The sequence below is a fragment of the Suillus bovinus genome (genome assembly GCF_016758785.1).
Source record: "Suillus bovinus strain UH-Sbo-P2 chromosome Unknown EDB93scaffold_399, whole genome shotgun sequence".
Taxonomy (NCBI): Eukaryota; Fungi; Basidiomycota; class Agaricomycetes; order Boletales; family Suillaceae; genus Suillus; species Suillus bovinus.
Genome location: NW_024542455.1, coordinates 1 through 13,183, shown reverse-complemented (window position 1 = coordinate 13,183; position 13,183 = coordinate 1). Strand labels below are relative to the sequence as shown.

Here is a 13,183-nt window from a genome sequence, read left to right as displayed (position 1 = left end):
GTCTATTTCCCTGCATCGGGGAAATCAATTCCACCTCGAACTGTTCACCTCGTCCGTACGATAAAGCACAAGGATTACACAACTGATGTTGAACAAGAGCATCGATAAAGACATGAACTACAATGAACAATCAGAATACGATGAAACGACAGCAATTCCCTCTTCCCTACCTATCTAATTGAGATTTAAAAACACTCGATATCGGAAACCTCTATAGATGGAGGTGAGCTCGATCTTCCTAGGCTTTCCATACGAATGATCGGATATTTTAGAACAAACAAGGCAACGTAGGGATGCGAGACACCCTCTGGAATGGGTTACATGCCGTGGTGCTCGAGAGGGTCTGCATTTCTGGAGTTTTCCTAAAAGGTTGTATATGACTGAGTGGTGACAGACCAGTAGGTGCCGGCGCGCGTGTTGACTGAATCGAACGTCAACCATGCTTGTCGGACTGAGGGAAAGACCAATGTAACGTACCGTGGAAGCTTGTGTAGTCATAGATAGCTTGGGACAGGTTTGGTACATGTCTGCGGATGAGTCTGACTGTGCGGTCCATCATACGGTCCATCATCAAAATTTATAAATTGGCGCATATCTTGTCGGGTATCAAATAAGATGTTACCGGCAAACATACGCTTAAATTCGAAGTTTGGCGTGCGTCTTACTGGATTATGACGAAATCTGCCTCAAGAACCCTTGAATTCCGACTCATGAACGGAATGGACAAAGCTTGCTGTAACTTCAATTCCGTTTGACTAGACCCTCCTTCGACTCTTCCCGCCCGGGTGCCTACTGTGATGAGTGATGTATGTCTTCAGCCTGGCCTCTTCTGTTCGTAGCGAGCTCCCTCGTATTTTTCAATGGTATTGAGATCATATAGCGTCCATGGTCGTGATGTATGAAGTACACGATCTTGCCTTGAACGGACAAAACAGTATGCTTTAGCAAGAATGCAGTGAGCATTGGGACTCGCGGTGCGAGCTAAGACTCACTAATAAATGCCTTGGATCCAGTTTCAAAAACGTTGATGGAATTGTGGGACATAGCGTTGAATGCTGGGTGCATGGTATGGGCGACATTATTTCTGTTCTCTGCCGGTGTAAAAATCCTCGGAGTTGCCTATGCCATCTTCGAGGATATACAACAATATGGTCCATAAACCGGGGAAAGCGAGTGCTGTTCCGTAGAATGTAAAAGCCTTATTGGAGCAGTAGTAGACAAACAACTTTGCCGCAGCGTTTGGACATGAAGGAGTTGTGGGTGATAGAAAGAAGCACCATAACGGTTTAAGAATGCCTGGATGCGTCAGATGTCGATCCCATACGAACTTTCAAGTGTGACGAAGTGTGACGTCTTTCTTTGATAACTAACTTAGCGCCAAAAAAACGCTTCAGGCTCATGTTCTCATAGCACACTCATGGTTTTTAATGCGGCCACAACGCACGACTAAATTGCATCTTCTCCAGCCCTAAATGAAGGCATTGATGCCTTTCTGTGGTCGGCTCTCCTTGCGCTGTATCAAACTAATCGTAGTGATGCCAAGTCAACTGTGAGTCTCCCAAGTATGATGTCTTAGTATTGCTGACACCTTCTCTTAGTTTGGTAGTTATGTATTGCTTTCCGCACAGCATAAATTCTCGCTGTCATCTGTGGCTATATATCGTCAGAGTAATGGCTACTTCCGAAATATGAAAGACAGCAGAACTAGCGAAGATTTTATCAGCCACAATTGCAGTATGCTCACCCCAAGAGGAACTTGAGGCTTTTCAGGCCAGCATAGGAAATTTATGTCTACGCCAACTATTTGATGTTGAGGGTCGAAGTGCAGGTCAGTTGAGCGGAAAAGTCTACCTTGCTGCCTCTTGCATGTCTCAAGGACCTGTGTGTGCAGGCTATCTCAAAAACGATTGCTTGAGCGCTTGGTGTCCTCGCTGATTTGGCTAATCCTCGCTGGCAACGATGGAGAGTCTGTCGCGACTTCAACAGCTAATGCTGTTCATCTCGTTCATCCACGTCGTGATGATATTCTTCGTGATGTTGTGGGCGAAACTTTTACCCCTTCAATATTTTCCGGCCTCAATGCGGTCAGCTCTGCTTGTTCGCATCTACGACTGGAGTTCTCCACGCGCTGTACACTTCACCTGAAGCATTCCTCTCGACGGTGACTTTAAGCCACACCCCTCAAAAACTCCCGGATGTCATCGTATCGCAGATTGTTCTGGACCCGCCAGCTCGCGCTATTATCGCGCACATTACTTTCCTCATCGGCCATTTCCAACACTACCCGTGGTTATCGCAAGCCGTACAAGAACGCGTGCTATCTCCGTATCTTGTTTGCTAGTTCAGGGCTGCGCCGGGACTGTGGAAGGTATCGTAGGAGGCCGGGGGTATGACGACTGAATTGCCAGGCGAACCGTGACGTGGCAGCCTGGTGCGTTCGTTTTCCTATGATGTTATCATTTACTGATTCTTCGTATTTGTTTATTTATTTATTATCTATACAGGTGCCGAGAGATCTACCGCAGCGGTCACTCGTCTGGTGCCCGAAACTCCGAGTCGCATATTCCATCATGTCGACTGCTAGGTCGTACATATGTCTGCCCGTGAAGACCCGTCATTTTTGTCGGATAGCAGGTTGTGTCGGTAATCTTAGAGCGTCCCGAATCTCTAAGCCTGTAATTGCCTTCAGGCAAGTTGTCGAGCAACGCAACCTAGGTAAACGATAAACTAGTTTAAATGCTGACCGTGTTCCTTACATAATCATGATCGATGATGTCATTTCTACTATAAAGCCTCGACTTTCAGTTCCACTCCACCATATCATTATGTCCTCTTCCACCAAAGACAATGCACCCCGTCCTCCTTCAAAGGACGTTGAACCAACCAAAATTGACACCGCACCACAACAAGGTAGGTACTTTATTCATTCGATTAATCTCGCTTAAAAGTAACAAGTAAACGCAGCTTCCACTTCACCTGGTGATGGCACTCATATTCCCGCAGACCAGATTCGCAAGCCCTCTGAGGTCGATCGCAATGACCCAAATATAAATGTGGTAGAGATCCCTGCAGAGATAAAACGGTCCCCCACCTTCAAAGAACAAGTATTTGGTGAGTGTCTCATACACTTCGAACATGCAAAGTTAACATACGGGTAGGTTATGCCAAGGTATTATCCGCGTCGATTGTAACTCATACTCATTACTCATTAATTACATTGTCAACTTACACTCAGGTCATCCGCGGAACAGTCAGTCACTTGTTCATCTTGTACTCTTCTCATAGTTTATTCGTATACAGGCACTTGGTAAATCAGACGTCAAGGAGCACGGGGAACAAGTCTTGCGGGGTGAAGAGACCATTCCGGTGAAAGGCCGTCGAGGTTCGATTGCAGAGTAATACCTTCGTCGTGTCAGTGGGTTTCCCTGTACTCTATTACTCGAACTGCATCATCCGTCACCATATGTGGTATTGTATATTAGGGCATTTGAGGTAACATATTTACCCATGCCACAAGTATAATCAGCCGTATACGAGATCTCCCGAATGTTCAAGCATATGGACTTGCCTTGAAATGGGTGATTCGAACGAGATTGGCGACATGTGAATCGACGGCATTCTCAAATTTCAATTGATAAGCAACGCCGCCTTGTGGCGCTGTCGCCGTGAAAAGGCTAATTCCAATTTCTACTAACCCCTTTCAATTGAAATACAGAGACAGTCACTACTTACTGTGTTCAGCATTTGGGCAGAAACCCACGGAAGCAACGCTTAAAGGCGCGAAGCTTTATTAGCGCGCTCTCGCTTGAAAACCCCACTTGGACAACCACCATTACGACGTTCTCCATGCCATCTACTTCACCTGTCTTCGATGAAAAACTTATCGAAGAGTCTTCCCCACCTTCAAAAATGTACACAACCAACCCAGTCATATCTAGCGCCGAGTTTGTCCTTGAGGTAAATTTTCATCTAGACGTAGTCTGAGTGAAACACATTTTAATCAATGATACATCAGCAAACAAATATCGTCAAAATCAACGACGACGCGGTCAAGAAAGCCACACAATATGTCAATCCAAACTTTTATATGATTCTGGAGCGTCGCGTATCTGACAGATCCACGCAGATTCTGCAAAAAGTCGCTTCAGAGCCCTATACTCCGCGTACATGGCGCACGCACCCCTTGCACATCTGTCCGCCAGAACCGTATGACCAAGACGATATACTCACGGGTGCATGTCTGAACTGGATATTCCTCATCTCTTCTTTGAATTTCAGTTTTTGGTCAGAAAAGGAAGGCCAGCTGGATCGGTATGGCGTTGAATGGCGGGCTAGTTGGAATAGCCAGACAACGACGGTGCACACTGGATACTGGAGCTTAGTCGCTGCTTTGAATCGAGGTGGGCAAATCTTTCGTTTTGTTATTTAGAGAGTCTGAATCTGGCTGAATCGGACCTACTAGCGTTAGAGGAGGGTATACCTATCATCGATCCCCAGTTTTATTCCTCCGAGGCACTATGCCCAGACTCGCTGATCGCGCACGTATTCCGCCCCGCCCCGCAATCTTCTGAATCGATCCCTCTGCTTAATGAGCGCCTGGCGATCATGCGCGAAGTCGGTGCTATATTGTGTAACGTAAGTTTTTCCCTGTGTGCATCTATGCATGGTTTATGGACGCACATTAATGTATAGGATGAATTTGGAGGTTCATACCTAGGGTTTTTACAAGCCTTCCAAAGAAGATACGAGAATCAGGGCACGGCGCTCGACCTCGTCCAATTCGTCACAGACTCGTTCCCGAGTTTTAGAGATGACCGAATGTTCAATGGACGACGAGGCAAGTCAATATTGATCATGACACCCAAATGGCGTCTTTCAATTTCACGAGACTAACGAGTCTATGCTTACCAGTATATTTCTGGAAACGGTCTCAAATTCTAGTAGCAGAGACCTGGGCAGCCTTCTACCCTGAAAGCCCCTACACCCCACACCCGATCTTCCCCGGCCTCAACGGAGCATGCATCAGCTCCCTAACGATGTTCGCAGATTACCGCGTCCCCCAGATCCTGCACCACCTGCGCATCCTCGCTTATCCCCAATCGCTCAAACACGAGCTGTGCGCTGGCACACAACTTGAATCTGGATCGAGAGAAGAAATGAGCTTGCGCGCAGCGAGCATCGTTGCTGTTGAACGTATCCGGAGTGAGATGGTGAGGTGTGGATCGGATTGGGAAGCGAGCTGCGTTTTGATCGATTTTTACCTTTGGGATTTGGCTAAGAAGCTGCAGGGGGGGAAAGAGTGTCTTGAGGGGATTGAGACGGAAGATATCTTGCCTGTGCACAGGACGAGAAGTATTTGGTATTAGGTTCTTTGGTTATTGATAGATGTAGACTTCGTATTCCCTCGATAGTTTTTATAACCTCTTTATTAGCGATAGGATTCTAAATTTCTCGCATTTCAAATATAGACATGACAGGTTCCAGTGAAAGTCCAGGCCAGCTCGCTCACGATCACAGCTTTCGGTCCTCTTGATGCGGCATGCCACTCAAGGTTTCGACCTATGCCACACTTGCAAGTGAACTCAATTGTGCAAATGTGAGGAAACCAACACCGGGTCACGACGTACATGTGGATCATCAAGAACGCGTACGTACGTGTGTACAGAGTGTATGACGCAAGAATGACAAGACACTTGGCTTGCGATAGCGTCGATAGTCTATATGTAAACGACAAATCATAGTCATTCATGATATCATGAGCCGTAACTGGATTCTGAAGGAGCCCCAAATTCATCTGAGGAAGGTATCGATGGAGGACCAGCCTCAAGTTGTTCGCTGAATCCGATACCAGATCCATCTCTTGGGTAGGGATCCGTTGCAAGTTGGACAGGAACTGTGAGTCGCAGTTCCTTGAAAGGCGATTTGGAGAGATCAGGCGGGGTCATGGTCAGGACTATACAATCCTTTATGAATGTGTCTTAGCTGAAGCCCTCAACAGAGATGTAGAGCAAGTGCTTACCTTGATGGAAAAACCACCCGCCCTGAAGCCTCCGACCTTGATGTCAGGACTGATATAAATATCTCCTGAGAATGCAGTCCAGTGAGCACCACCGTCACCCTATAGAATCACGTCAATTATCTAGCATCCTTTTCCATGCGCACTGCGTGACATACTGCGTGTCTGAAGGCACCTTCGCCGATACAATCAACTCTCCAAATGTCGGTGCGAGTACCAAGTATCAAAGCATTACTGTCGAGTGAATGTATCAAAATGTATCAAGCAGACTCGGAGTCACAAAGGAAGTACAAACCGAACGTCAACAGTCGTCTGCCTCAACAACTGTATTTTTGTGTGCTGCGTTTTCAGAGACGCGATTACCACCGGTCCAAAAGGCATAAACGCAGCAAGAGACGTTGCCGAAGATGAAAACATGATGTGGAAAGGAATGGACTCTTGTGTGCAGAATGTTCGACTAGCTGGGAGATATAACTGACGCCCGGGAACCATCAGGGTTGATATATGCATTCATTCACAGCATCGACCAACCTTTACCATAATGTCGTGTGCTCCCTGATTCGCGTGAATCAGTGTCGGAAAGACCTTCCATTGCGAGTTCTCGACTATTCCCCATTGACCAGGTACTAGAGGTGGCGGTAATGGGGAAGATGGACGAGTGCGAGGAAGGTACTCAAACGGAGTGGAGACTGACCTGTAAACTGTGAAACGGGGTTCAGACGATTCGACATAGATAGAAACACACCAATCTCCACCCCCCAATAAGGTCGACTTAACTGCATGCGGTATGATGTTTGGTTTCACGGCAATAGCGCTAATGCTATAATTAATCCTCGCCCGAAATCCAGGGAGGCCAGATAGGTGGGCCTCGTGGCTTGGTGGGAGGGGCTATGCTCGTGATGGTCAAGATGCTGTTCAAACATCGCGCCGCTTACATACATAAGTTTTTCCGCCGTCCGAAAAGGTGGTTGGAAGAAGGAAACTGAATGGGAGTGAACGCGGGCATGGCGCTTCGTAAATTCTGTCCTTGACCCACAGAATTGTCTTGTTGAAAAACAATTTGCAGTTTGTCGTCCCGCTTTCAGCCAATTCCTCCATCATGAGGGTACCTTCAATCTAGGGGAATTTGTATCAGACTAAACCCCTATTCATCTGGCTAGTCCGCTCACTTGAACTTCAACGCTGGTGATACCATCTCGTTTGTGAATGTCGAGGGTACCCTCCACGCTGGCGCCATAACCATAGACAGGAAGCGTGACTTGGTCATCTTGGCCGACAAGACGAAGACTCACGCCACCATTTCTAGATTGCTTTACAAATTCACGCGGCGACCGGTTCGGGTTTAGACGCGCATTGTAAGCTAAACGGTATTCGTGAGCCTGAGGAGTAGCGGTATACGTTGGTGAATGGTACCCGGGGAGAGTCACATTGGTTGCAGTGGACATGGTAGTGAACTAGCAAAGTTCAGAAGGGTCCATTTCCTTCTCAATGATCCAGTGTTATGTGGAATGTCGAGCACCATGCGGGTCCCCAGCTATACTTAAACTCCAGCTTCCCACTCCCTTCGGCGTCCACACTAAATGAGTATTAGTTTCGGCCCAAGGTAAACTAAAGTTCCGAGTAGGGCGCTTCCTCGACTTCGAAACTATGTTTCAAATCTTGGCCCAGACACAGTTAGCCTCGGTATTGTGATCAGTATGCTACGCTGGGGATGTGGACAAGAAGATCATATGACACTCTCACACGTCGGGCATGCTGTATCGAACGTGTATTAAATGGATGAGTAACCCTAGCTCGGAATGCGGAAGTAATTCGCCTGTGAGCTCTTCCGTCCGTCTGCCCTCGAGAATTTTATTGTCAATTAATCTATATATTGCCTTGAGTGACCTTGCATGTTTTCATACTACTAATAGCAGATTCCAGAAGAGCCCTGGGTCTTTATAACGCTTTTAAAGACTGTTCGCAACTCATGCATGCTTTCGATTGACTCGACACTAGGTAGCGTACAGATATATCTTAGTATGGAGGATCGCTTGTACCAGTGTACGAGTCGTACACTTTGCTGTTCATATCCAAGATGTACTTAAAACCCACCCTTGCCACGAGCCCGCGCGATACTCCCCTGGATCCCTTTGACCATCCTCGAAATCCTGACCCAACACCAGTAGAGTCCGTAAGTGGGTTTCCGTTCATATCACGGTATATGCCATCTTTCGCCACCTCATGTAAATGCGTGTTCTGATTTCTCCGTATGCCATCAAACCATTCCCGACATACCGTGGGGCTGTCGACCATAACGTTCACCTCTTGACTATGATACCAAGACTGCGTGTCTGGAAAATTTTGATGAGCATCGATGAGTAGGCCATCGGTGAGAACAAGTCATACCTTGGTTACCGTTGCCTACGATTCCAACAGAATCGTCAATGATCATTAGTTTCACCTGAAATTCGATAAGGATTCTGCTAGTGTCGTCAATAATAATAAGACGAACATGACAGTTCCGTTTCTGCGCGGACGCATTAATGGGCTTGATTTGATCCTTGCCTGAAATAATTACAGGTGAGTACCCGAAAGACACCCTCACGGGAGAAGCACATGCCTGTATACCAATAGAGTTTGAGTTTCTCTTGCTCCTCGTCAATTAACTGTGCGAACATCGTTTTGGATACTTCCTCATTCGTGCCCCCCTGCCCAGGAAGTGCTTCCCCACCATCATTAAAACCCACGTCTATATACAATGTGCACTCGATGCCGCGCCTGACTGCATTCAAGATGCCTTCAACCACAGGGACTGCATTTAAAGTCGGACTTTGGATGAAAACCTTCCTTTGGGCGTATTTCAGCCCTGCAAGCCAGGCTGCATCCTGTGCATTGTGCAAATTACTGGCGATATTTCCAGGATTCCCGTTCGGCGCACGGTTTACCAATACCATGGGACATTCTCCATGACGTGCGTGGAGAATATGTGGGGTATAGTCATCTCTAGATGATGATGGCGGCTCGTACTGTATAGTAGCATGCGTATCTGGTTGATCTCCGGCATCTGCACAGCATCAGGCCAGCGAACTTGGATGGGAAACAAGATAATGCCTTACTGAGGTGCTCTGTAATTGTCTTATAAGTCCCGGAAATGAATGGAACTTGTGCATCTAGAGACCCAGAAGAGGCAGGATCTTCCTTTCCTTCTCTATCAAAGTCTCCGTCGTGTGTGCCGCCGGCCTCCTGCTGCAGTGTCCTGAAAAGTTCCGCCCCATCTCTGCCATCCAGAATGGAGGTCGTGGCGTATTCATTATCCATTCCGAACTTATAGCCTCCCTCAGGCGGCCGGTACCGCGTATTGAGCAACGGAAGGGGTGGGCGCATGGGCCTGAACCAACTGATCAGAGCAGTATCATACAAACTGTCAACAATCGGGCCCTCCAAGTGGATCATCATCTCCACGTTAGGACGGTCTTGAATATTATTCGAGTTCAGGAGCGCCATTTTGCGATCTACGATCATGAACTTGCAATGGAATGTACCAAAAACAGGTCTTTGCATCATATAAGTAATTTGCTTATAAGAGACAACCGAAAACACTCACTGATGAAAATTCACTAATTCGAAGTCGATTCCCGGCATGTCGCTCCTCTTGGGGAGCTTTACTTCATCACTGGTCATTTCTGCGTCGTCGACAAGAAGGTGGCTTTCCGTGAGCATCTTGAGATTTGCACGGTCGTACATCATCTTCACCACAACCTTCTTACCCCTTTTCATCGCTCTGCGCGAGAGTTCGAGAAAGGCATCGCATATTTTGCTAGCGGACTTGGATGCTTGCCAAAAGTTCGTTGCTAAAAATACTTCTGACTCAGCACGGACGATACAGTCATAGTGATGCTGAATAATATCCGGAATGCTGCTCGACGCATTAGCAGAAAGACAAACAAGAAAATAAGAAACCGTGTAATTACACAGAAATGATGCTCAGGTTCACGACGCCTCTAGAACCCAACAAGGGGGGCGAAACCACACCAGCCCAAGGATTTGTATCGAGCGCAGCAAGCACGTCACAGTAGATCTTTTTATGCAATGAGTCAATATTACACGTCTGTCACGCTTGAATCACCTTTAAGAATAGATCACTTGGCCTACTGCCAAAATTCCCGCACTCGGCTGCGCGGTCGAGATCCGCTTGTGTAGGTTCAAGTGGAATCTGCCGTGTCTCATTCGCAGACCCGCGGTGCAGCACACCCATGAATAGCTCCAAATAACCTGTGGAGGATACGGGCTTCTTGTGGTGCTCTGCATAGAGTGTTTTCACGAGTTGTCCAGGTGATGATGCCGGGGAAGCTGCGAGCGCTGCAGTAAGCGTCTTCTGAGAGTGAGTTAGTGAGTAGACTTTGTCTGAGACAGTCATTGTGGTGTTTGGAAGAGCGTAAAACTGAGCGCAGCATCATGATAAAGGAGTTGCCAGCTCCAAAAGCCTACAAGCAGTACTAGCACTACGCCGCGAACAAGCTATGTCATTTGCGCTGATGCAATGTCACGGTAAGACCACGTGCTGAGTGGAGCTTTCGAAATTGGACACCGCCGGTTGGTCAACACATCTACTAGTAGCGGTGCTGCCTGATGTTTATAGTTCGTATGAAGTCTCAGGTCCGACAACCTGAGTCTTGTAAATCCAAAGATGATGAGTGAACTTGAACCCAGGCCAGGTTTGAAACATTGGGGGAACACGAGACAGAATTCAGTACATTTGTCCAGTAACGGGAACCATTTGATACACTCCGCAGAATTAAACTGTTCCATGGATAGAATTATCAACATAAAGTGCCACTGAAAGTTGCATAGCCTGTATGATCTTGGCACGGGGTACCAAACATATAAAAGTTATAAGTTAGTATTATAACAAGAAGTTGTAGATATAATAAAAAGCGATAAGAATACAGTAGATGATATGGCTGTGAATATATATACAGTGCAATAGTCAGAACACAATGCGATGGAGAAAAATAGGTTCATGAACGATCGACCCATGGTTCTGTAGCGAGTCGTATGGGGATAACGCGTTGAAGTGAATGGTCAGATCTCAGTTGACCAGGCGGAGTTAGTAAAGACAGCACAATGTAGTCCTGGAATCACTTCATGAGTCCAATTTCAAACTGTTTAAAAAGACACTAGCTCACCGTAGTGCTAATCTGGCCGGTATTGAAACCAGTGTTCAAGACGGGAACTTCACACCGAAGTTCGCCATTCCAACTCCATGTTACAGGCTCTTCTGATTCTGAGATTGCGACCTTGGAGGTGGATGATGATTGCGGCACCATCCGTCCGCGACCAAGAATTTGGTCGTGACTGAACGACGTGCCTTGAATGTTGACGGTAGTCTGCCGTACTATAGATATGTTTAAAATTTCTTTTATTTCCGAGGGATTTTGGCGAGGAAGGAAGATCTTGGCAAGATTGTGCAGGAAGAGTGGCGAAGTCTCTAGCCGCAAATGGAAAGGTATCTTTTCCGAAGCAGTGAAAACGCGGACCGAAGGAATAAATAACTTGAAATGAATTAACATCAGTTTATGAATGGTTTGATCGCGAGGACAACCACCTACATGACAACGTGCTAAAAACGCTTCGTTTCCTGTACCAACAGTCGGTTTCGTGATCCAAACGTCCTCCATCCAATCCTCAGGAGATTGTTTCACCTCGCTAAAGGAGTCTGGCACTGGCCTTGATGGTCGTACTCGGGGGCGGTACTTGATGTGAATGCTCATGTATATCTCCCTGATGATGATGGTTTTAGTTGCGAGATGGATCTGAATCTGCTGTGCACTTGCCTCGAAAGTTTTTTTCCAATCATCGGAACGTTTCTCGATTTTGTGACAATGATCTGCAGTGTATAGACTATAGCCACGCGTTGCGGTTGCGATAGCTCAAAGGACGGCGGCAAACGGAAAGTACGATCTTGTCCACGCTCTCGATAGGAGGTCGGGAAAGACATTGATAATGGCATGATGCTGGGACAAGTTTGTCCATTTAGAGTGGAGCTCTCCCATAAGGTCCGCTCCTTTGAAATAATAGTAACCCCCTTAGAAGGTTGTCCTGGAAGGTAAACACGACCTTCAAGCTAATGGGTGGTATTAGAAAACGTAGTGAAACACCGAATACAATAGATCCTATATACCTTCGCTGTAACAGCTACAACTCTCCGGCGATGATCAAGTGAAACTTCTCCTCGAATGGTACTCCCCAGACCATAGGATGGATGGCGGTCCTCTTCACGACAGTCCATCAGTTTGAGGGTCATCTCTTTTTCCCGATAAGTAAACGACGCATTGTCCCCCCGTTGGATCAAGCGAGGTGATCTTTGTATGCACTTCTCGCCGGGAAGTGGTTTGGAAGAGTAGTCAGGTGCAGGCTTTGATGGTGTGTACTCTGGCAACAGATGCTGAACGGAAAGTGATTCCATGCTTGCGGAAGAGATGTGGGACGCTTGGAGACTGAACGGATGGACGCCCATGATTGACAACAGCTTTATAGTACCCATGTCACAATTAAACCGGTGGTGTTGGCAGTTCCATCATTTTCGGATGCAACGTGGATCCGGAAATGGCCTGAACGCCATTTAGCGGTTATGAGAAAGAACGATGAGTCCGACAGGATCAGGATAGATGCGGTGGCCGGTGAGAGCGCCGTAACAACACCATCCTGTGTTTCTTGCTATGCTTGGTCAACGTAAGTAAAGGAACGCGTGAACAACGCATACTACAATGGATCAAATGATGGTGATTAGTAAACCTTGGCGGACCTATTGACGTATCTTAGGCACAGCCGGCGGGCGCTTACGCACGGGGACGTGACGGGTCTGACATCCGACTCGGCTCAGAAAAGACCCTTTCCCCACACTGAAGGAAAAGCTCACCCTCGGAGGCCTCTGAATCGGCTGCCATCCATGAAGCTGCTCCCAAACGCAGATGGATCAGTAGTCGACGGGGCGTGTATCTTTAGTAAATTCCGGGTCAGGCTCCCGACCTTCAGGCCCAGGGGCATTGCCTTGAAGCCCTGCATTGATGCGGCGAGTTGCCTGGATTCGTCGTGCAGTGGTTCAGTGATCTGGGTCGGACGGCATAGCAGTACGTAATAAAATTCTATTTTTGGAAGTATTGGCCGAAGCCCGAGGTACGTAGG

General features: G+C 47.2%; 5 protein-coding genes across 5 annotated transcripts; 2 read left to right on the top strand and 3 right to left on the bottom strand.

Moving 5' to 3' along the window:
* Positions 1-2,825: 2,825 nt before the first annotated feature.
* EDB93DRAFT_1258884 (uncharacterized protein) lies at positions 2,826-3,399 on the top strand (the record flags this gene model as incomplete). Its single annotated transcript, XM_041454143.1, has 5 exons — positions 2,826-2,910; positions 2,965-3,111; positions 3,159-3,169; positions 3,236-3,250; positions 3,301-3,399. The coding sequence occupies 5 exons, from the start codon at positions 2,826-2,828 to the stop codon at positions 3,397-3,399; spliced, it is 357 nt and encodes a 118-aa protein (XP_041300538.1).
* Positions 3,400-3,659: 260 nt separating this feature from the next.
* EDB93DRAFT_1194322 (uncharacterized protein) lies at positions 3,660-5,471 on the top strand. Its single transcript, XM_041450875.1, has 6 exons — positions 3,660-3,957; positions 4,016-4,069; positions 4,127-4,400; positions 4,463-4,635; positions 4,693-4,837; positions 4,912-5,471. The coding sequence occupies exons 1-6, from the start codon at positions 3,847-3,849 to the stop codon at positions 5,364-5,366; spliced, it is 1,212 nt and encodes a 403-aa protein (XP_041300537.1). The 5' UTR covers positions 3,660-3,846; the 3' UTR covers positions 5,367-5,471.
* EDB93DRAFT_1194317 (uncharacterized protein) lies at positions 5,472-7,741 on the bottom strand. The gene is made up of 8 exons (XM_041450874.1): positions 7,186-7,741; positions 6,956-7,132; positions 6,762-6,904; positions 6,548-6,710; positions 6,312-6,490; positions 6,175-6,250; positions 6,020-6,118; positions 5,472-5,963 (listed from the first exon to the last, which is right to left on the bottom strand). The coding sequence occupies exons 1-8, from the start codon at positions 7,459-7,461 to the stop codon at positions 5,754-5,756; spliced, it is 1,323 nt and encodes a 440-aa protein (XP_041300536.1). The 5' UTR covers positions 7,462-7,741; the 3' UTR covers positions 5,472-5,753.
* An 88-nt stretch (positions 7,742-7,829) lies between these two features.
* On the bottom strand, positions 7,830-10,671 carry EDB93DRAFT_1333461 (uncharacterized protein). Its single transcript, XM_041455268.1, has 7 exons — positions 10,125-10,671; positions 9,970-10,076; positions 9,603-9,914; positions 9,115-9,551; positions 8,604-9,062; positions 8,405-8,563; positions 7,830-8,349 (listed from the first exon to the last, which is right to left on the bottom strand). Exons 1-7 carry the CDS (start codon positions 10,413-10,415, stop codon positions 8,033-8,035), a joined length of 2,082 nt encoding a protein of 693 aa, XP_041300535.1. The 5' UTR covers positions 10,416-10,671; the 3' UTR covers positions 7,830-8,032.
* A 345-nt stretch (positions 10,672-11,016) lies between these two features.
* On the bottom strand, positions 11,017-12,515 carry EDB93DRAFT_1098672 (uncharacterized protein; the record flags this gene model as incomplete). The annotated part of the gene is made up of 5 exons (XM_041446896.1): positions 11,017-11,130; positions 11,185-11,550; positions 11,608-11,775; positions 11,829-12,122; positions 12,180-12,515. 5 exons carry the CDS (start codon positions 12,513-12,515, stop codon positions 11,017-11,019), a joined length of 1,278 nt encoding a protein of 425 aa, XP_041300534.1.
* Positions 12,516-13,183: the final 668 nt, after the last annotated feature.